Source organism: Ctenopharyngodon idella, chromosome 8 (assembly GCF_019924925.1).
Source record: "Ctenopharyngodon idella isolate HZGC_01 chromosome 8, HZGC01, whole genome shotgun sequence".
Classification (NCBI taxonomy): Eukaryota; Metazoa; Chordata; class Actinopteri; order Cypriniformes; family Xenocyprididae; genus Ctenopharyngodon; species Ctenopharyngodon idella.
Genome location: NC_067227.1, coordinates 3,353,205 through 3,374,528, shown reverse-complemented (window position 1 = coordinate 3,374,528; position 21,324 = coordinate 3,353,205). Strand labels below are relative to the sequence as shown.

General features: G+C 36.8%; 2 protein-coding genes and 2 long non-coding RNA genes across 10 annotated transcripts in view; 1 reads left to right on the top strand and 3 right to left on the bottom strand.

Moving 5' to 3' along the window:
* Window positions 1–1,844: 1,844 nt before the first annotated feature.
* LOC127517221 (small serum protein 2-like) lies at window positions 1,845–3,620 on the bottom strand. Its single transcript, XM_051902548.1, has 4 exons — window positions 3,453–3,620; window positions 3,265–3,347; window positions 2,863–2,980; window positions 1,845–2,396 (listed from the first exon to the last, which is right to left on the bottom strand). Exons 2-4 carry the CDS (start codon window positions 3,281–3,283, stop codon window positions 2,270–2,272), a joined length of 264 nt encoding a protein of 87 aa, XP_051758508.1. The 5' UTR covers window positions 3,284–3,347; window positions 3,453–3,620; the 3' UTR covers window positions 1,845–2,269.
* Window positions 3,621–4,899: 1,279 nt separating this feature from the next.
* On the bottom strand, window positions 4,900–6,638 carry LOC127517224 (uncharacterized). Its single transcript, XR_007931216.1, has 2 exons — window positions 6,249–6,638; window positions 4,900–5,797 (listed from the first exon to the last, which is right to left on the bottom strand). It is a non-coding gene; the product is annotated as an uncharacterized LOC127517224 (long non-coding RNA).
* A 345-nt stretch (window positions 6,639–6,983) lies between these two features.
* LOC127517223 (uncharacterized) lies at window positions 6,984–12,954 on the bottom strand. 5 transcript variants are annotated; one of them, XR_007931213.1, is made up of 9 exons: window positions 12,753–12,954; window positions 11,755–11,889; window positions 11,531–11,559; window positions 11,317–11,437; window positions 11,024–11,071; window positions 10,839–10,898; window positions 10,673–10,750; window positions 7,363–7,397; window positions 6,984–7,255 (listed from the first exon to the last, which is right to left on the bottom strand). It is a non-coding gene; the product is annotated as an uncharacterized LOC127517223 (long non-coding RNA). The 5 variants fall into 5 exon arrangements; XR_007931214.1 differs by having other exon boundaries at window positions 11,755–11,875; window positions 12,753–12,901; XR_007931211.1 differs by lacking the exon at window positions 12,753–12,954 and having other exon boundaries at window positions 11,755–12,672.
* Window positions 12,875–21,324, top strand: part of kansl3 (KAT8 regulatory NSL complex subunit 3) — a 30,222-nt gene continuing 21,772 nt past the window's right edge. The window contains exons 1-13 of one of the 3 annotated variants that reach the window (XM_051902543.1): window positions 12,875–13,085; window positions 13,653–13,938; window positions 15,027–15,197; window positions 15,396–15,486; window positions 17,432–17,617; window positions 17,718–17,849; window positions 18,024–18,140; window positions 18,347–18,445; window positions 19,936–20,007; window positions 20,097–20,171; window positions 20,305–20,462; window positions 20,545–20,608; window positions 20,852–21,040. In XM_051902543.1, the coding sequence (XP_051758503.1) occupies window positions 13,724–13,938; window positions 15,027–15,197; window positions 15,396–15,486; window positions 17,432–17,617; window positions 17,718–17,849; window positions 18,024–18,140; window positions 18,347–18,445; window positions 19,936–20,007; window positions 20,097–20,171; window positions 20,305–20,462; window positions 20,545–20,608; window positions 20,852–21,040 (1,569 nt within the window). In that variant the 5' untranslated portion in view covers window positions 12,875–13,085; window positions 13,653–13,723. Of the gene's footprint in view, window positions 13,086–13,652; window positions 13,939–15,026; window positions 15,198–15,395; window positions 15,487–17,431; window positions 17,618–17,717; window positions 17,850–18,023; window positions 18,141–18,346; window positions 18,446–19,935; window positions 20,008–20,096; window positions 20,172–20,304; window positions 20,463–20,544; window positions 20,609–20,851; window positions 21,041–21,324 lie in introns of those variants that run through there. The other 2 variants (XM_051902544.1, XM_051902545.1) reach the window with 2 other exon arrangements.

The window sequence follows — 21,324 nt, the reverse complement described above, 5'->3', positions numbered from 1 at the left end:
TGAAGAGTTCTGCTTGTGTCATGTAAACATCTTATTGCGATTAAGATCTTACTCTGATTATGAGAAATAATCGCATTATTGGTGCACATGTAAACTGTCACGAATACGGCTCCCGCGGCTCCCCCTCCCGGCCGCCGGAGGGAGCCATCACCTGAGTTTTGAGTTACTTCCTTCTGGACTACGTTACCCATAGGCCCTCATTCCTGGGACTGATTGCACACACCTGCACTGCATCACACTCACACTATTTAAGACGCACACACGCATCCATACACTGTGAAGTCTTGATTTGCCCCGGTGATCACTACTGAGCGTTTTCTTGTGGACTGTTACCTTGTTATTGATTGGACTGTTTATCTTCTGTGAACCTCTGCCGCCTGCCTTGAACCCTGCCTGTTTCCTGGATTACGTTTGCCTGCAGCCTGCCCTGAACTCTGCCTGTTGTAAGACCCTGTATCTCTGCCGCCTGTCTCGACCCAAGCCTGTTCCTGTTTCCGCTACTGTCTTGCCCTTGTCTGCCTTGTGCTTTGTTGTTACAATAAAGAAACTGCAAATGGATCCTCACGCTGTCAGCCCATCATTACATAAACATAGTCATTGTTAAAATAGTCGACGTGACTGCAGTGGTTTAACCTCAATTTTATGGAGCGACGAGAATACTTTTTGTGCACAAAAACAAAACAAAAATCATGACTTTATTCAACAATAATCTTCTCTTCTGTGTCATTCTCGTTGTTTGCATCCAGCGCTTCCAGGTTCTACGTCAGAATGCCGACTCATTATTGGCCGGCTCCTGCGTCAGCATCACATGCATGCGTCGTGGTGCTCACGTGATCAGACTTGGCCAATACTGAGCAGGCATTCAGGATGTAAACATGGAAGCCTTCACTGTGCTTACTGCGGCACCTGTGTAAAGTTAATGACAGTGAAGAGAAGAGATTGTTAATGTTGTTATTTTTTTGTTTTTGTGCAAAAAAAGTAGACTTGTCGCTTCATAAAATTAAGGTTGAACCACTGCAGTCATGTCGACTGTTTTAACGATGTCTTTAGTACCTTTCTGGACCTTGAAAGTGGTGATTATATTGCTGTCTATGGAGGAGTCAGAAAGCTCTCGGATTTCATCAAAAATATCTTAATTTGTGTTTCGAAGATGAACGAAGGTCTTACGGGTGTGGAACGACATGAGGGTGAGTAATTAATAGGGCTGGGACAATACATCGATGCATTGCGAATCGAGAAATGATTCTGGATCGATTCTGATATTTTCCATAAGTATCGCGATTCTCTCTCGAATCTATTCTGAGCTTAGTTTTCAACAGCAGATGGCACTGCATGCTTTAGAAACAGACAGAAACAGTACTCTGCTTCCTTCCAATTCCTTACACACACCACTTGAATCTTCTATAAAATAATCATTCATAAATTTTGAAAAGTTTGAAGCGAACTACAAGGGTGTTTACAGTGGTCTGTTTACATTAATCTCGCATCCTAAAAGCATTCTGAGGTGTAAATACATTCTCAGACTCAGCCGAACTCACGAGCGCTCTTCTTCGTGAGCATTTGAGCATGCGGACAAAAAATAGCCTAAAAATTTGAAATTAAAACACTAAGCTCAGAATCGATTTGGGATGCATTTGGTAAATATCAGAAAAGATCCACGAATTGCGATGCATCGATATATTGTCCCAGCCCTAGTAATTAATGACTAACCCTTTAAACTATGTATTCTTTTTCCTTTTTGGTTTTCAAAAGTGGGGTTATAAATGTTCCTTTCACACAAAAGTTTATTGTGATGTGTAATGAGAATATTTTATTTAATCATTAGAAACACACAAAAATCTTAATTCAATTTAGTAATTTTAATAATTCGGTTAATTAGTAAACAATACAATCAAATCATAAACAATAAGGTAACTGGAATGTAATTCATACTTTTTCCTTACAAAATTATTTTATATTTTCGTAATTTTACAGTAAAATTATCTTCCAGCATGTATTGGCCTCTATACATGGACAAGTGCTAGGTATAAACTAATTTTACAGATATAAGATGTTCTCTTATTAGCTTTAATTTAAAAATAAGAGCTTTTTCTTTGATAAAAGTAAGAAGGAAAGCCTTGAATGCTAGACCTTTTGGTTAACAAGATTTAACCTTTTTTAGTTGTTTATTAATTACAATTGATAATCCAGTTTGGATCCAAAAGCAGTTTATATTCATTTTAGTCAAAATACGTACACATCACTGATTTGTATTTTCAATCATTGGAAATTATTTTCCAACAGCACCATAGGAACACATAATGGTGGGATCTTCTGGATGAAACACTTTAAATGTGCATGTTCTGTAATCATACTTCACAATGCAGCCTCCAGTCTTGATTATGGGTTTACCCATCCTACAACAAAAAGCACATATTACTTTAGTGGAACTTTCTTGACTTATAAAATGCACAAAATGCTATCCATAATCACAGAAATAAATTTCAGCTTATCCCTCAGTTTGCAAACATGAATGAAAATTGTGTTACAAATACAGCACCTGAAAACTGTGATATGAAGCTGTTTTAATACAAAAAAGATGAACGCAACATGAAAAACATTTGTGAAAAAGAAGTATACTTAAAAAAAAAAGTACTTAAGGAAATAATATACTTTATATTAAATGCCATTAGTTAAACTTAATCATGTTTTATCCACTTAAGTAGGACTTAAGTAAATGTTATTTCATTATTACTTCCATAATGTCTTTATGTTAATGTGGTTATGGTTATGTGAAATTTGTATGTCATGTATTCAAATATATTTGTAATGGTAAAGTTGCAATTTAAACTTTGACCACAATTAACATGTTAAATGATTTACATGTCACAGCATGACATCATGTTGGAGGAGCATGTGCATCGGATGCATCTGTTGTTTGTCCAAGTACTTCCTACTGGATGCTGGGATTTATCATCTGCATCCGTACAATATCTTGCCCCTTTATAAAAAATTTAAAGTAATTGTGTTAATAGTTAGGACATTATATATACAGTTTCCTTGAAACATTTATAAATCTTGATATTTCACCTAAATATTTGTTTTGCTGCAAAACAGCAGGGCAATAATTAACTCATGACGCTCTAATGAATAATGCACTTGTATTCCAAATTTTGACTTCATGTTGATTTTAAAAGACTTTAAAATGTCTCAGTAGTGCATTAAATATTCTTTCACAATATGTGAGTGCAAAATATGGTATTATGTGTATTTGTTTTTATTTACCTGCTTTTACATCTTTCATGGAAACAGTAAGAATCGCTTAAAGAGACAAAGGCACAAAATACCAAAACCAGAGCCAAAGATGTCTGTAAAGAGAAAATTAGAAACTTACAGAAAAGAATGGTATACATAACATAAGGTAAATGTTTATGCATAAATTCTGTATTGATGAGTAGTATTATTAAACTTACCATTTTTGCAAGTTTAGCGCAGATGATGGTCTGATGAAATGCAGTCATAGCACATTAGGTCTTTTTAAACAAAACAGAAGAGGGCGGAGCATCTGGCCAAACCACATGAGCACAGATGATCAATTTGTTTAAAAGAAGACCTTTGCACTTTTGTGCAGCAAAATACGTTTCATGTCTTCAACGTATGCATGATGAGCCTCTTAGTACCTTTATGGATATAGAATGAGTGAAATTTATTTTTGTGAATATTTGTAGTCTTATTGTATGGTTATTGGTTGCTGAATTTGTGGTTCATTGTGAAATCGTTATCTAAAGTTAAGTATTTTTCATTGTATCAACAGCAGGCTGTTTCACAATCACTTTCGCAACAGATGTTAACTGATATTCTTACAGATTTCTCAATTATATTATGATTGTGTCAGCCCCAAGTGATTTCCTCACTGTGTATTAACAAATGTTGAACTCTTTTTTTGCCCTTAGCATATTCAATAGCCAACATTATGACCTTAAACACAAGCTAGTTCAGCCAAGCCAGACCAAGAATTTTAATACTCAATATATGAAAGCAAAATTGTGGATATTGAGATAATGTTAGACAACAAGGTAGAATGTGTCTAACAAAGGAAAATACACTACTGCAATGTGTTTGATTCATTTGCAAGCACAGAAAGTAACCCACAGATCTTGGTGGAAAGTAAGAGCAGCTTGTACATTCTGCAAAGTGTCTCTTTTGTGATCCACCATGGGTGAAGAAAATTAGGGTTCCATCAAACCCCTTCTCATACAGAGTTGGTGTTCAGGGGCCAGACCTTTTGGCTTTTTCACTGTATGACCATGACCATGATTTTAAATAAAGAGAAGGTGAATGAACTCGGTGTACTGTGTATGATTTACCTCTTATATTAAAGGAACACTGCACTATTTTTGAAGAGAGATGCTAACGGTCTAATCAGATTCAATGATCTATGCTAAGCTGCAGCTAAAAGTGCTACCGCCAGACCCGGAGATCGGCTGAATGGATTCGAAAACGGTAAAACTCAACTGTTTAACTCTAGGGGAGTTGGAAAATGAGCCTATTTTCAAAAATAGTGGAGTGTTTCTTTAAGTCAGGGATGGGCAACTGCCCAGCAAACACATTTACGTTGTGGCAACATAGACATTATAATAAACACTAGACGCCCTATTGGCCTCTTTGGACCTGTTGCTGCGATACGTCAATGAGTCTGCCATATTGTGCGGGGCAAGACTGAGCTGTTAACAAATGCAAGTAAACGGACGAGCTGCGGTTTTTCTGAATGAAAACAAAAATAACGTTTACATTTATCAACCGATTTCAGTGGTTTATAATGTACGTGGTGTACAAAAAGTTCTAGTTACTTAAAATCTCTATAGTTAGACATATAAAATATTTATTTTAATAAGAAATAGTCAAAGCTCAGGCTTGTCATGTATTTGGCTGCTTTATTCTTGCATAAGAATTGTGAAAACGCCCATACTGAGATATAATTTAATTTTCACATTAAATGAAATAAAGTTTTCTTATTGTGGAAAAGGCATTTTCTGTCTTTAACCCAATTTTAGCTTTTCTTGAGCTTAGAATTGACCACCATTGAGAAAATGAAATAAATCATCAAATACAAATCACACAGGCTGCTTTCTGTATTTTTATAGCACTAAAATGATACAGATATTTGCAGATAGATATTCCAAAACACACAATAACAAAGATAACTGATGGATCCTTTATGGTAATTATATGGTACAACTACAGTGCAATGCAAATAGTAAATATAAGAAAGTGAGAATAGTAAATAGTTTGTTATACACTATATATAAGAAATAGTTTATGTAGTACATAATATAATAATATAGTCAATAATAAAGTATATATTGTCAATAAACAAACAATATACAGCAAATAAAATAGTAACGAATAGTACAATTATATAATAGTATAAGTACAATAATATCATAATATATTGATAATAGCATATAGTATAATAATACTATAATAATAGCAATAGAATATGTAGTAACATTTACAGAATATACACAAGAATATAACAGCATAACTAGATTGATAATCTCAAGTGGTATAATATAATAGTATTGGTATTATGATAATAATAATCGCAAATACAATGTAATATCAATTGCAGAATAATATAGACAATAATAAAAATAGTAAATTAAATAGTGACTACAATAATAATATAGTATTGGTATAATAATAATAACAACAAAAGGCTATATATTTTCCATCAATCTCTTGGAGATGGTGAGAACAGTGCACTGACAGGCTCTCCAGCTTTCCTGGAGGCGTGTGTAGCCCTGGTTGCAACGGGCTAAAAAGGAAATAAAAATATAAACAAATCACCATTTAATGGCAAACTATTAAATAATCTAAGAAGACAAACCTACTCTTTGTAGATGAGTCGGGAAACTTCTTATAGCTATTTCCCACTATCTCCTCAACTCTTTGTCTTTGTGAAACCTTCAATGTGTGAGAAACTAGCCAACTAACTTTACAGTAAGATTCACAAAATATCAGTTACCTAGCCGAAACGAGTACTTGTCATAAAAGTCAGTTTAAATAAAATAAAGATGCATATTTAAACTTCAGGAAATTTAGTTTATAAAAAAAGATAAGCTAAAACTATATTAGAAATCATGTAAACTCTTTCAAAAAACTTTCATAGCTAACTAGCGACATCGCTGACTGACTCCGGTGGCCAACTACTATCAATATAATTATATAATGACCAAATACAACCAGAAACAAATGTTCAGTCTTACCTGTGAAAGGTCATTCCCTGTTTTCAATTGTGCAGCGATTTGTACAGCCCCAAGCAGCCACACGAAGCAGGCGTTTTTCTCATTTCCAGTTATGCGCGTTATGGGAACGATGCCCCGCACAATATGGCGGAGCCGTTGACGTACGGTCCAGCGGCCAATAGGGCGTCTAGTGTTTATTATAATGTCAGTGTGGCAATGTCTGTGGCGTGTTGTATTTCTACTATGGCAACGTCGCGGTCTACGTGCCCACAACATTGTGACAACGTAGAACTGTAAGACGCCACAGGGCTGTAGCAGCGTTATTACGCAACATTGCGCAACTGCGACACGACGTTCTGACAACTTATTTTTTAATGGTAGATTATAAATATTTCCCATTCTGCGTGTTATATTTCGTGATTAATTTTTAATCACTCGATATTAGATCACTATATAATACTTTTTTATATATATATATTGTTTATACTTACTATTATTTACGGGCAATAAATTAATCAATTATAACCAACACCTGCAAATGTACACTTTGAAGAGTAAAAATGACATACAAGGTTACATAATTGAACTTTATTAAAACTGCATATGATATTCTAATTATCCTTCAAAAGGTATGCATTTATAAAAGCATGTAATATATGCGACAGCATGTATATATATATATATGTGTGTGTGTGTATATATATATATATATATATATATATATATAGTTTAATAAATAAAAAATAAACAGCAAAGGCAGTTTAGAACATTTATTGAACAAAAGTGGGCTCTGTACATGGCTGACAGGTGAGCACAGTCGAAGGACAGGTGAAAAGACTGGTAACCAGAATGAATTCAGGAAAGATCAACAAATCCAGGAGAGATGCAAGCGCAGAAACCTTGAAGCATGAGTCCGAAACCTGTAGACATCTGGGACCAGAGAGAGTTGAACTGCAGGCACAGGTAAACTGGGCAGAGAACAGAGCAGATCGGAGCTTGACATGACAGACCGGGACTGACCAGAGTGACTAGTGAGCAGACAGGAGAAATTAGTCTTCTTAAAAGGTCCTGTGCGCGTGATCTCAAAAAGGTAAAATTCTGATTATTTTTTGCAAAAAGGCTCTATTTTTCTTACCTTAAAATTGATGAGCCATAACCTTGTCCTTCACTCTTGTCATCCATGTTTGGTGTGTTGCAGAAATTTAAAAGAATTATTTTGTGTTAATAACATAATTTTACATCTAATGGTTATACTCTACTAGCTGTCAAAGCCAGATGTTAAATGACTAGTAGATGGCTTACAAATTACGACTTTGTAAAAATTGTACACCATTGTATACCATTCTTAAAAGATGTTAACCAATTAGTTAACCAATATTATCTAATGTTTCATTAGATAACATTGGTTAACTAAATTAGTTAAAATAAAGCAACAATGAACAATACTTCTGCAACATTTTATTTTAATGTTAAGTTCAACATTTACAAATTCATATTTAAAATCAATTGGTGTACGTAACGCACTGTGAACAAATAAGAAAAAAATGATGAACAGACATATTATTAACTAACATTTGTAAAGATGAATAATAAAAACTGTATCAAATGTATTGTTTATGTTAGTTACTTCTACATAAACTAATGTTAACAAATGAAACTTTAAAGGGTTACTTCACTCAAAAATGAAATTTCTGTCATTAAGTACTCACCCTCATGTCATTCCACACCCGTAAGACCTTCGTTTGTCTTTGGAACACAAATGAAGATATTTTTGATGAAATCCGAGGGTATCTGATCCACACATCCACACGAATGCAGCAACATCATTGCATCTTTCGAGGTCCAGAAAGGTAGTTGAAAACATGGTTAAAAAAGTCAACGTGACTGCAGTGGTTCAACCTTAATGTTATGAAGCGACGAGAACACTTTTTGTGCGCAAAAACAAAACAAAAATAAAAACTTTATTAAACAAATTTGTCTGTGCCCTGTCATTCTGCTGCATTATTTTCGTTGCAGAGCTTCAGTGTTTACGTCCAAATGCAGGCTCATTATTGGCAGGCTTCTGCGTCAGCATCACACACATGCATCGTGCTGCTCACGTGACCAGAGCCGGCCAATACTGAGCCCGCGTTCGGACGTAAACACGGAAGCGCTAATTGTAAACAATGTAGCAGAATGACGGGACAGAGAAATTTGTAGAATAAAGTTATTTTAGTTTTCTTATTCTCGTCACTTCATAACATTAAGGTTGAACCACTGTAGTCATGTTGACTATTTTAACCATGTTTAACTGCCTTTCTGGACGTCAAAAGGTCTAGTGACGTTGCTGCCTATCAGTGGTGGACGAAGTACACAAATCAAGTACTTGAGTAAAAGTACAGATGCGTATCATAAAATATTACTCAAGTGAAAGTATTTAGTGCTCCTTTTCAATTTTACTTGAGTGAAAATACAAAAGTACTTGATTTTTAAATGTACTTAAGTAAAAAAAGCACTGATTATTTTGTAATTTTATATAGGCCACTTATATAATTTTATTTTATATTATATATTTTATATAATCCTATTGCTCAAAATAATTATGAATGATTATGAATTGTCAAATAGCCAGCACAAGTCAGTATGGATGGAAGATTAGTGGATTCAGATATGTAATGTGTGTTGACAAACAATATAAAAACAGATGAAACATATAGGGCTAAATACATAACATTTTAAAAAATTGCTGCAGCAGCGGGGAAGATGAACGTGCATGTGTTATTTTAATTTGTGTTAGAAGTGCACTATTCTGGATAAAATGAGAATCAAGATTTTTATTTGTTTCTTTCAAATAGAAATCATGCTTCTCCCATGATTCTGAATAGACAACTAAACAAAATTGCGTATAATTATTTACTAGAGGACAAAATATTAATTGCTGCAGTCTATTTAAAAATATTTAATTAATTAATTTTAAAAAATGGGTTTGAATGAATGATTTAATGACTCACTCATAACTATTTCACTTGTTTCATTACTGGATGAATCAATGTTTTTGAACAAATTTTCTGAATGAATCATTCAATGTCAAATACATTTTAACAGTCACTTGTCGCCTCCTAGTGCCGTAACGATGTAATCGATACAATCGTTATTTGAAGCGGCAAGTTAATTTTAAAATGTGATTTCATCTGATTGAATCGAGCTCGCGATCTGTAGACACATTGATGTGGACGTGTCGCATTAAAGCATTTCAGCGGGCTTAAACAGATCGCCCTTTACAGCAGATTTAGTTCAAAAACAACGGACCTAAATAGGATTTTCGGTTACAATAATTCATCCTAAAATTCAACATTAGTAGGCTAACCTACTTTTCACCATCAGTCGCGCACGCACTCAGAGGATCCCCCAGTTCATGGCTAATTTTCAGTCAGACTTGTAAATTCATTTACTGGAGAGTCGCTCTGAACGGATCATTGAATCAGTGAGTTGTTGACTTGTTAACACAGTTCCTCAACAAACCATCCATACCGGCGTGATGAATACGATGGATTGAACTGGAATAAATACTTTGAATGTTGCGATCCTATCGGGCTTATGATAGCTACCTGAATCGTAACAAAGCATTGTTTGCCAGAGGAGAACTGGCCCCCCGACTAAGCCTGGTTTCTCCCAAGGTTTTTTTTCTCCATTTTAACACCTATTTGCCACCTGATGTCACCTGTTGGAGTTTGGGTTCCTTGCCGCTGTCGCCTTTGGCTTGCTTAGTTGGGGACACTTGATCATTTGACATTTGATATTCAACAGTGCTTTGCATCTGCCTACATTGACAGCATTTTCTTTAAGAGCTGCTGTGCAGACAAAATTATATACCATTTATCACTGTAAAGCTGCTTTGACACAATCTGCATTGTAAAAAGCGCTATATAAATAAAGGTGACTTGACTTGACTCGAGAACAGCTGCAATACAATCAATCCAATTCGCGAATGAATTGTTGATGTGATTTGTGAACCGATTTAACAGGATGATTGAAAAGAATCAGTTCGTGCACGATTCGGACACCGTTTTTGCGTCTCTGAACATGTGACGATTTCTTCATTTTAAAATAATGAGTAACGATATGTTTTATGAAATGTAGTGGAGTAAAAAGTATGATCTTTTGCTTTGGAATGTAGTGAAGTAAAAGTAAAAGTTGCTCAAAATAAAAATACTCCAGTAAAGTACAGATACTTGAAAAATGTACTCAAGTACAGTAACGAAGTAAAAATACTTCATTACTGTCCACCACTGCTGCCTATGTGTGGATCAGATACACTCGGATTTCATCAAAAGTGTCTTAATTTGTGTTCTGAAGATGAACGAATGTCTTATGGGTGTGGAATGACATGAGGGTGAGTAGTTAATGACAGAATTTTCATTTTTGGGTGAACTAACCCTTTAAAGTGTTACCAAAAGAAAGATTACCTTAAAGGAGAAATTACTTAAATTACTGTGGCATCACTGAATGTATGTATAGTTGCTCCATAGTCCCCCCTAGCATCTCTGGATCAATGACATACAGTATTAGTCAATTACAACCATTTTTGATATATAGTGTATTGTGTAAATCTGCCTATCTATTTATGCTTACCAAAAAATCCAGTTCTTGGCAAGATGTCAAGAACTTTCCATGTCCGTGATGGCTTGGGTGCTGAAAATAGTATGCAGAATCATATTGTTAATAATACTACTATCTGCTGTTACAGACAAATGACAACAAAGTTATAGTTCACAGTCAAAAAATAAAAATAAAAATCTTTTTAGATAAATTCTTACTTGTTCTTGGTGAGGAGAGCAGGGCCTGTTGTATGGTGTTGATATTGCCTAAAAAAAAGAGAGAGAGCATTTATGTTCTAGGCTCATCTGCTTGCCCAGTTAGTGTGTGGCGTACATATTCTGGGCTCATCTGCTCACCTGTATATAGTATGCATCATAAATAAGCTTTATAAAGAATTTTTATCTTTTAATCTCACTGTTTTAGTTCTTTAAGGTACTCTACTGTTTAGTGATTGAAATACTGCAGCAGGTGCTGTATATGGACGTGCATTTTACTCACATATTTTGTTTACCTTTTTTTGAGACGCGATGTAATATTTGTTGTTTGAAACAGATGGAAAATTGTCAGGCCTGTCCTGCGGTTCTATAGGTGTTTTGCCCTCCAGGTCTCTGCTCCAGTCGCCTGACTGAAAGCTATGAGTAAGAAAATTCATTCATCACTCAAGTCATTTTTTCTTCACTATGGCTTATAACTTTTGGCGTGATGTTGAAATATTTGTCATTTACCTGACCAGTAGACGTTGTAACGTTCTCATCTGCATAATTAAAAGAAATAGGTAGCATTACACTGGTAAATTTTACATTATATCGCAAACACCGGAATTATCGACTATTCTGTTCTATTTCGTTCAGTTTGTAGACAAATAAATGTCACATTAGACACGGAAAGTGTATGTTGTGTTTGAATATTTGCATATCTTATTTAGGGATAAAATAAAAGCAATACTCACATATTCTTCCTTGCTCGATGAAGAGACGATTCAACGGTCGTGGAAATTTAAAATCCGCGCTCCAGAGGAAGCAGTGACAAGTACACGTCGTCCAGTGGTAGTCCAGACACCCAAGCGCAACCTTGAGCAATGGAACTGAGCGGTGGTCAGATGTCAACATTGTGACAACGCTGTAACAACCTTCACAACGTAACGTAGTTATAGCAACCTTTTGGCAACGTTGTTAAAACGTTGTTAGAGGGTTAGCTACGTTGTGCCAACGTTCTGTTTGTTGGGTCGTCACTATCGAAGTTGCCCATCCCTGCTTTAAAGGGTTAGTTCACCCGAAAATAAAAATTCTGTCATTAATTACTCACCCTCGTGCCGTTTTTTATTTAGTGATGGCCGATTTCAAAACACTGCTTCAGGAAGATTCAGAGCATAATGAATCAGCGTGTCGAATCATGATTCGGATCGCGTGTCAAACCGCCAAACTGCTGAAATCACGTGACTTTGGCGCTCCGAACTGCGGATTCGACACGCTGATTCATTACGCTCCGAAGCTTCCTGAAGCAGTGTTTAAAATCGGCCGTCACTAAATAATTCGTTATTTTTTTTTTTTTTTTTGGCGCACCAAAAATATTCTCGTCGCTTTATAATATTAATATTGAACCATTGTACTCACATGAACTGATTTAAATATGTTTTTAGTACCTTTATGGATCTTGAGAGAGGAAATGTCATTGCTCCCTATGTAGGCCTCACGGAGCCATCGGATTTAAACAAAAATATCTCAATTTGCGTTCCGAAGATTAGCGAAGGTCTTACGGGTCTGGAACGGCATGAGCGTGAGTAATAAATGACAGAATTTTCATTTTTGGATGAACTACCCCTTTATACAGCCAGCATTTTAGCTAAACCAATAATGGATAGCTCATTATAGTTATTACATTTTAGTGAAATCCAAATATACTAAAAGAAGCAATATGAACAATATGAAAAATATCACAACAAATCACCAGAATTCAACATGGTCAACAACAACTTCAAAGGGGGTGCTCTGTAGTGGTGTAACACTGTGACAGTGTGAATCCAGTCCGGGTTTTACGTAGCCCCCATCAGCTACACCGAGTCACCGACGCCGAATGTACTCCAGTCCAGGTTTTCCGTTGATCCGCTGTGGCGCGGTAGTATAACAAAAGACAGCCGTCCGTAACTGATAGAGTGGATATTTTCAGTCGGTGTTTGTTGTTTTATTCGTCTCGTAAACCCGAGTTCTTCAGTATTATTTACATTATTCAGAAGATCGTTCTTTGGACCGAAATGACATGAAAGGAGCGTGATAGCGGACAGTGAGTATTGAGTTAATGAGTTAGCCTCAAAGCTAAGTGCCTGCCAGACCATATTATAACTCAGTAATGACGACACGTAAACGTTTGAGATTTTCTACGCATTGCTTCATAGGTAAAGTAACACTGGGGATATTTCAGGTAGATTATTGTGACATAAAAGCTCAACTGGAGCAAACTGGCATGAATGTGACGGATTGTGTGGCGCGGGCCCTTAAACACGCCCATGCGTGAAGCCTCGCGACTAGCGCCGCTTCCCGTGCACGCGCGCGTCAACCACCAACTAAAACTGCTACGTTAAATGAACATTTAACTAAGCTAAGCGTTGCAACACCTACATCTTCCGTATGCTGTGACTCATAAGCTGTTGCTAACAGTTTATGAAGCTTTCTTGACGTTTAAGAGGCAGAGTCCCCTACAAATTTTAACCTACAAAAATTTACCATAATAATTTCTCCATTGTTAATACATTGTAATTTTGTAAAGTACCTACTGATAACAATAACATCACATAAGTGCAAATGTTCTGTTTATCAGGTTGCTTGATACTGATGGATTGTTTAATGCTAGGGTTCATGTTTACGGTGCAAGCGTCCCTTTTTTGCGGGAACCACAGAGCCTCCGTGTGGGGCTAGGGGACCATGTTCCGTCCTGGAGGAGAGAGAGACTTCCAGACGTCGGCTCGAAGGATGGGAACGTCCCTGCTCTTCCAGCTGTCGGTTCATGAGCGAGAGTTGGACCTCGTGTTCCTTGACCACAGCTATGCCAAACCCTGGAATGCCCACCCGGATGCCAGCAGTGCACGGCCCACCCGCATGCTGTTCGTCACCCCTCGACGGCAACCGGACCCTTCTGTGTGAGTATTTTATTTTAGATGATTGTCAGAAGCAGGGTATCTTTAAAGGGTTAGTTCACCCAAAAATGAACTTTCATGTCGTTCTAAACCCCTAAGACCTTCGTTCATCTTCGAAACAGAAATTAAGATATTTTTGATGAAATCCGAGAGGTATATGACTCGTCCATAGACAGCAATATAATCACCACTTTCAAGGTCCAGAAAGGTACTAAAGACATCGTTAAAACAGTCGATGTGACTGCAGTGGTTCAACCTCAATTTTATGAAGCGACGAGAATACTTTTTGTGCACAAAAACAAAACAAAAATAACGACTTTATTCAACAATAATCTTCTCTTCTGTGTCATTCTACATTGTTTACGTCCAGCGCTTCCGTGTTCTACATCAGAACACCAACTCATTATTGGCCGGCTCCTGTGTCAACATCACACGCATGTGATGTCGTGCTGCTCACGTGAACAGCTTTGGCCAATACTGAGCTGGCATTCGGACATAAACACGGAAGCCTTCACTGTGCTTACTGTGGCACCTGCGTAAGGATAATAACAGGGAAGAGAAGAGATTGTTGAATAAAGTCGTTATTTTTGTTTTGTTTTTGCACACAAAAAGTATTCTCGTCTCTTCATAACATTAAGGTTGAACCACTGCAGTCACGTTGACTATTTTAACGATGTCTTTAGTACCTTTCTTAAAAGTGTTCATTATATTGCTGTCCATGCACGAGTCATATACCTCTCGGATTTCATCAAAAATATCTTAATTTGTGTTCCGAAGATTCATTTTTGGGTGAACTAACCCTTTCACCTTGTTTACACTTGGAATTGACATCTGTTATGGGTACATCTCAAATATGTCTTCTTGAGTTCAAATGTGTCAATTGAATTCATAAAATTTTAACAAGGCTTAAGACAATTGAATGAATCTTATAAAATATAATCGAATGAAAATGTGAAAATTCCTTTTTTTTGGGCAAACAGAGGTTATACAGAAATCACAGAGCCCTACACATTTCAAAGCTAGTTACCTATTTATCAGTTAAGGGATACTACATGATAATATATAATGGGTTGTGATGTTATCCACTACAGTGATTCGGACATTTCCATTGATGTAGAGACGGTCACACCCACTCCAATGCCTCTCTATGACAATCAGAAAGCTCGTAGTGTGATGAACGAGTGTGAACGCCATGTTCTGTTTGCACGAACCGTCGCTGATGGACCACCTCCTCCTGATGATTGGGAAGAGCACATCAACAAGTAAGAAAAACTACCGTCAGTTAACTACAAGATCACAGATGTTTGGGAATGAGGGCGTTCATATTTTTGTTGCATCTTTCAGCAACACAGACCCCAGTTCATTCGTTTTTATCAGGAATGTTATTTATATGGTCTGACTGTTGCATGAGATTTATGTGTTTGAGATATTGCTGATACGACCGTTCTGTTCTGTTTTAGGGCTGGCTGGTCGTTGGCTCAAAACAAGCTCTTCAATAAAGTATTAAAAGCCCTACAGGCAGAAAGACTTGGCAGACTGGCCAATGAGGGTGTGAGTTTTCAAAACTGGGTTTATCTCGCAAGCTCTGTTTTATAATCAATCAAATCCATGAGATGCTGTTTCTTAAAGATGCTCCAAGTAATGTTATCACTGACTTGTATGATACTAGTCTTAGACTGTATACTTCTTCAACCTATATGAAGTGTGTGTTTATATACACTGATCAGGCATAACATTATGAGCACTGACAGGTAAGGTGAATAACACTGATTATTTCTTCATCACGGCACCTGTTAATGGGTGGGATATATTAGGCAGCAAGTGAACATTTTGTCCTCAAAGTTGATGTGTTAGAAGCAGGAAAAATCGTAGGGAATTGAGCGAGTTTGACAAGGGCCTAATTGTGATGGCTGGACAACTGACACGTGAGCATCAGAACTGGACCACGGAGCAATGGCAGAAGGTGGCCTGGTCTGATGAATCATGTTTTCTTTTACATCACGTGGATGGCCGGGTGCGTGTGTGTCGCTTACTTGGGGAACACATGGCACCAGGATGCACTATGGGAAGAAGGCAAGCCGGCGGAGGCAGTGTGATGCTTTGGGCAATGTTCTGCTGGGAAACCTTGGGTCCTGCCATCCATGTGGATGTTACTTTGACACATACCACCTACCTAAGCATTGTTGCAGACCATGTACACCTTTTCATGGAAACAGTATTCCCTGGTGGCTGTGGCCTCTTTCAGCAGGATAATGTGCCCTGCCACAAAGCAAAAATGATTCAGGAATGGTTTGAGGAGCACAACAACGAGTTTGAGGTGTTGACTTGGCCTCCAAATTCCCCAGATCTCAATCCAATCGAGCATGTGTGGGATGTGCTGAACAAACAAGTCTAATCCATGGAGGCTCCACCTCGCAACTTACAGGACTTAAAGGATCTGCTGCTAACATCTTGGTGCCAGATACCACAGCACACCTTCAGGGGTCTAGTGGAGTCCATGCCTCGACGGGTCAGAGCTGTTTGGGCAGCAAAAGGGGACCAACACAATATTAGGAACGTGGTCATAATGTTATGCCTGATTTGAAGTGGATCAAAAAAGTTAATCAAAGTTGTCCTAAGCACTAAGTTGTCCTAAGAAAAAGGTTTTAGGGCAACTTTGACTAACTTTTTTTGATCCACTTCAAATGTTGACTACTGTATATGTGTGTGTATAAACATATATATATATATATATATATATATATTATACACACACACACAGCTGGTATGCTCCACACTCACCAATCATCGAGTCCATCTGGGATTACATGAAGAAACAGAAAAAAATTGAGACAGATTAAATCCAGAATAACTGTGGCAACGTCTCCAAAACGCTCGAAGAAACCTAAAAACAGACAGGCTTATCAAGTTTAAAAGGCAAACTCATCAGCAATATAAAGAATGACAAAGACATGACCTCTCTGGGGGAGTCCAAAACTTTTAAAATATCAGCTCTAAAATGTGGATTTACAGTCAATTTCCACATTAGTATAAAGAGGGAAAAGTCACTCTAGATTCTAAAGTATATATATATATATATATATATATATATATATATATATATTTTAATTTAAAATTATAATCCTACTATTTATGGATATCCTATTTTCTTTGCTTTCAAATGTTGAATCAGAGCTTTTATTTTGGTGGAAAACCGTAGAGACCTTAAATATCTTTTTTTTTTTTTTTTTTTGCCTTTTTAATTGTTGATAAGCCTGTCTGTTTTTATCATAACTATATTGCTAGATTTTATTATTTGCAGTTAAGCATTGTTTCTCCCTGCTGGCCATTAACCAATCAACACAACCCACCAGTTTGACAATTCACTCTATCATTGTGTAGCCTAGCCTAGTGACAGTCTAGTGCAGTGACAGTGACAGTCTATTAGAAAGAAATTCTTCTGTGAAAGTTTGCAGGTCGTGCTCTCTCTCAGTCTCTATGTCTCTGCTCTCCACAGGCCTGTAATGAACCTGTCCTACGCAGGATAGCTGTGGATAAATGTGCTCATAAGGTACGCCATGCTCTGGCCAGTGTCGGCTGGGACATAAAGCTGACACAGTGGCTGCATAACACACTTGTGGAGTCTTTGAGTCTTGCTATGCTGGCGGCTTACCTTGATGTACTGCAAACACTCAAAAGCAAGGTGGGATGCCTTATCATATTACCACTGTGTGTGTGTAGATTCCATAGCAGGAGACTGTTTTTATTCTTTTCTTATGACCTCTCCACATTTACCCTTTTAGGTACCATCCCTGATTGACAGGATGTTGCTGTCATCGTCTGTAAAAACAGGAGCGGCAGGGGCTGAGGCTCTTTCTCTGCTCCTGAAGCGCCCATGGGACCCTGCTGTGGGTGTACTCTCACACAACAAACCAGTATGTACCAGGCTTTATTTTGTTGGTTTATTCATTCCTGTTGATAATTAGAGGGATGTTTGTGGAAAATTTCTATAATAAAAAGGTCTTTAACAAAAAATGTCTGTTGTACTACTGATGGACAGCTTGATTGCTTTCTGAATCTAATCTGAGTGTTCATGTTTATATTTTCAGAGTAAACTTCCTGGATCTCCACTGATCCTGATAGCTCCATCAGGGCCAACCAACCCTGCCTTCTCTACCTCTCGTCGAATGAGATTCTGGCAATCCCAGCTCTCCTGTCTAGGGAAGGTATGCAAAATCATAAGCGAAACACTTTGATTTAGCGTTCTCCACAATAATTTCTGATGTTGGCTTGGTTACATTGAGAGTAAGGTCATTTTGAGAATGAACTATTGCATCATTTATCATTCTTGCATTCATAGTCCCTTCAGTTTCTGATTTAAAAAAAACTGTAATTTTTAAAGTCTGTACTTTGTGTTTGTTTTGTGATTCAGGTTATTCCCATTAACGTTCATGTGGGCAGTGGAGCCAACATCGGAATCACGCAGTGTTTAGAGCACATGATCGGCACAGTCAGAGGAAAGGTCATTGAGGTATAAAATGACACACAGCACTAGCTAAACAATACCACTTTCACTTTGCAGATAAATCAGGGATGCGATTTTTTTTTTTTTTTTTTTTTTTTTTTTTTTTTTTTTTTTCCCTGTATCAGACAGCCATAAATATTGGTATTGTAATTTTACAGTTTTTCTGTAAAATAAATTATTACTTTATTGTTTGTTGTTATATTGAATGTGAAATGAAAATAGGTTTTCCTCTTGTCCTTAGCTGACAGAGCCTGAATTTTGGCTTTGCTATTGCACATCATTTTACTAATTCCCACATGTTCCGCGCTTATAATGTAGGAATTTCCCACAAACATTTATTCACTATAGCATGCAGGTTGAATGGGTAAATTAATTCACACAGATTATCATATCAAATCAGTAATTTGATAAATTTCTGTGAGATTGTAATTTCACAAACAGTGTGAGAGATTCACTGCTACTGCATCTTCTCTCTGACTCGTAAATCACTTCTCTTGACTGAATAACTCTTCTAACTTTATTCGTAAGGATTATTTTGTAGTTAATTTATACATTGAAGACTATGCAGTGTTGTTATACATTTGATTACTTTCTGTAATTCTGTACCTCAATATTACTGTTAGACCTACCTGAAAAACTTAAAGCACTGTTTATTTCATCTTTTTATTTCTATCTTGTATTTTTTAAGCTGAATAGCGTTTTTCTTCTTATTTTGTTACTGTTAAATAAATAGTTAAATTAAATTCAAAGTTTGAAATCAGCACTGTGTAAGCTATTATGCAAGCCATAGCCCTATCTTTGTACAAAAGATCTTACCTAATAATTTAGGAATGTTTCAACACATGAAATGATGTGTTGAAATTCAGACCCTGGCTGATCACATGCCTGATAGATTTAATGGTGTTCTTGTCCATTTAGATGTCCAAAATCTGTTTTATTTTAGCAATTTGTAATTACATGAAATTAAAGGCGTATTCTTATATTACTTTATCACTTGTACAAATAAATGTCTATGGAGAGCATTTATTTGTGACATGGTGTCGAGTACCACAGAAAATAATTTGGACCAGTTTGTGAAGTATGGAAAAATGTTTACACAGCAGAACACTAGACATATTTCATATAATGCTGTTTAATATGCCGTTTTATTTTGATCATTTATAATAAAGTGAGTCATATTTTAATAGAATGTTCTGCTTTTAATATCACTTGGGAAAACAACATTTGATTTAGAAAGTTTCTTTTTTAATAAATGTTGGAGAAGGTCTCGCCAGGAAAAAAAGTATTTTAATTTCAAATGAAAAAGTTAAGAAGAATCAAATCAAAATATCTTGCGTAGTGTCTAAAGTGCTGCAAGTTTTTGTTTATTATTTGTTATTTGTATTTTAAATGATCGTGTTCTTGCCATGGAAATAATCTTTGACATGGCAAAAATAAATTACTTTCTTTTTTATAATGAAGTATATTTAAAGATAAATTGTATGTATTTGCTCTAGGTTCATAGTCACTTTCCTCATAAACCAATCATCTTGGTGGGCTGGAATGTGGGGTCATTGATCTCTTGTCATGTAAGTCTCTCTCAACATTACTTTTCTAATTTGTAATCTATAGTTGGCTGAAAATTGATGAATTCATAGATGTCTATTTTTGCGTCCAGGTGTCCCTTATGGAGTACATGACGGCTGTTGTGTGTTTGGGTTTCCCTCTTCAAACTGTCAGTGGGCCACGAGGGGTGAGGAAACACAGTCCATAGTTTCTCACTCAGTGTACACTGCTCTTTGTCATGATGAGCTACATGAAATCATTTAGCAGATACTTTTAAAAAATTGCTGGCTGAATTGTAATGTTTGTGTTCTGTTTGTCAGGATGTTGATGATCCGCTGTTGGATATGAAGACTCCTGTGCTGTTTGTGGTTGGTCAGAACGCATTACAGTGCAGTCCTGAGAACATGGAGGAGTTCAGGGAAAAGATTCGAGCTGATAACAGCATGGTAGTTGTCGGAGGGGCAGATGACAACTTGAGGTTTGCGTTTTCAGACATTCAAGCATGTTTCTGGGTAATAACTCTGTATAGGTTAGTTGAAAACATTTGGCTTTGTTTGCAGGATCAACTCCACTAAGATGAAGACAGAAGGCCTGACCCAGACCATGGTGGATCGCTGCATTCAAGTCAGTACTTTTCATTTGTGTTCCCTACACCATGATCATTTAAAAGCAAAGTCAATGAAGCATGATTTAAAATCACTTCCTCAAGAGAGATTTCTTAAGTCATTCAGGGAGAGACTAAAGGCCAGGACCAGCCAAAGTCTATTTTTAGGGAAAGCTGACCTTAAACGTTAGCTCTGATTTAATGCAAAAATTTCTGTCTTGTGTGACCTCTTTAGACTTAATCTTTTTTCCCTTTGTTTTCAGGACGAGATAGTTGATTTTCTGACAGGAGTTTTGACCCGTACTGAGAGTCATGGTCATGGATCAGGTGAAACACGAGATTTGGATGCAGAGAAGAAGAAAAAGCCACGTCGTGAGCTACCCTTTGACCTTGAGAGGTCAAGACCCTCTTCACCTGCTGTGAGGGTACCCATCTCCCCGTCTGGTTCAGAGGTAAGAAAATAGACAAAAGAAAGTGGTAAAACATGTAGGATATAGAGTGCTGCAGGGATGACATATTTTGGTTGGTTAAAACCTGGAAATGAAGTTGGCATTTTAGCATTTCTGCTTCCATTGCCCCCCCCCGTTTTTTTTGGAATGAGTTTTTTGTTTGCATTGAAACTCGTTACTCTATGAAATCTGTATGTGAGCACAGGAATCATTAAACAGAATTGAAATGCACGTGTCGTTATCGTTATCGAATCCCCGGTTCATGGAAATTTGGAAGTGGTTTTAAA

Coding starts and splice junctions, on each gene's coding strand:
- LOC127517221 (XM_051902548.1), bottom strand. Junction 2,397..2,862: donor ATGATGTCATGCTGTGACAT/GTAAATCATTTA, acceptor TTTTTGTTGTAG/GATGGGTAAACCCATAATCA.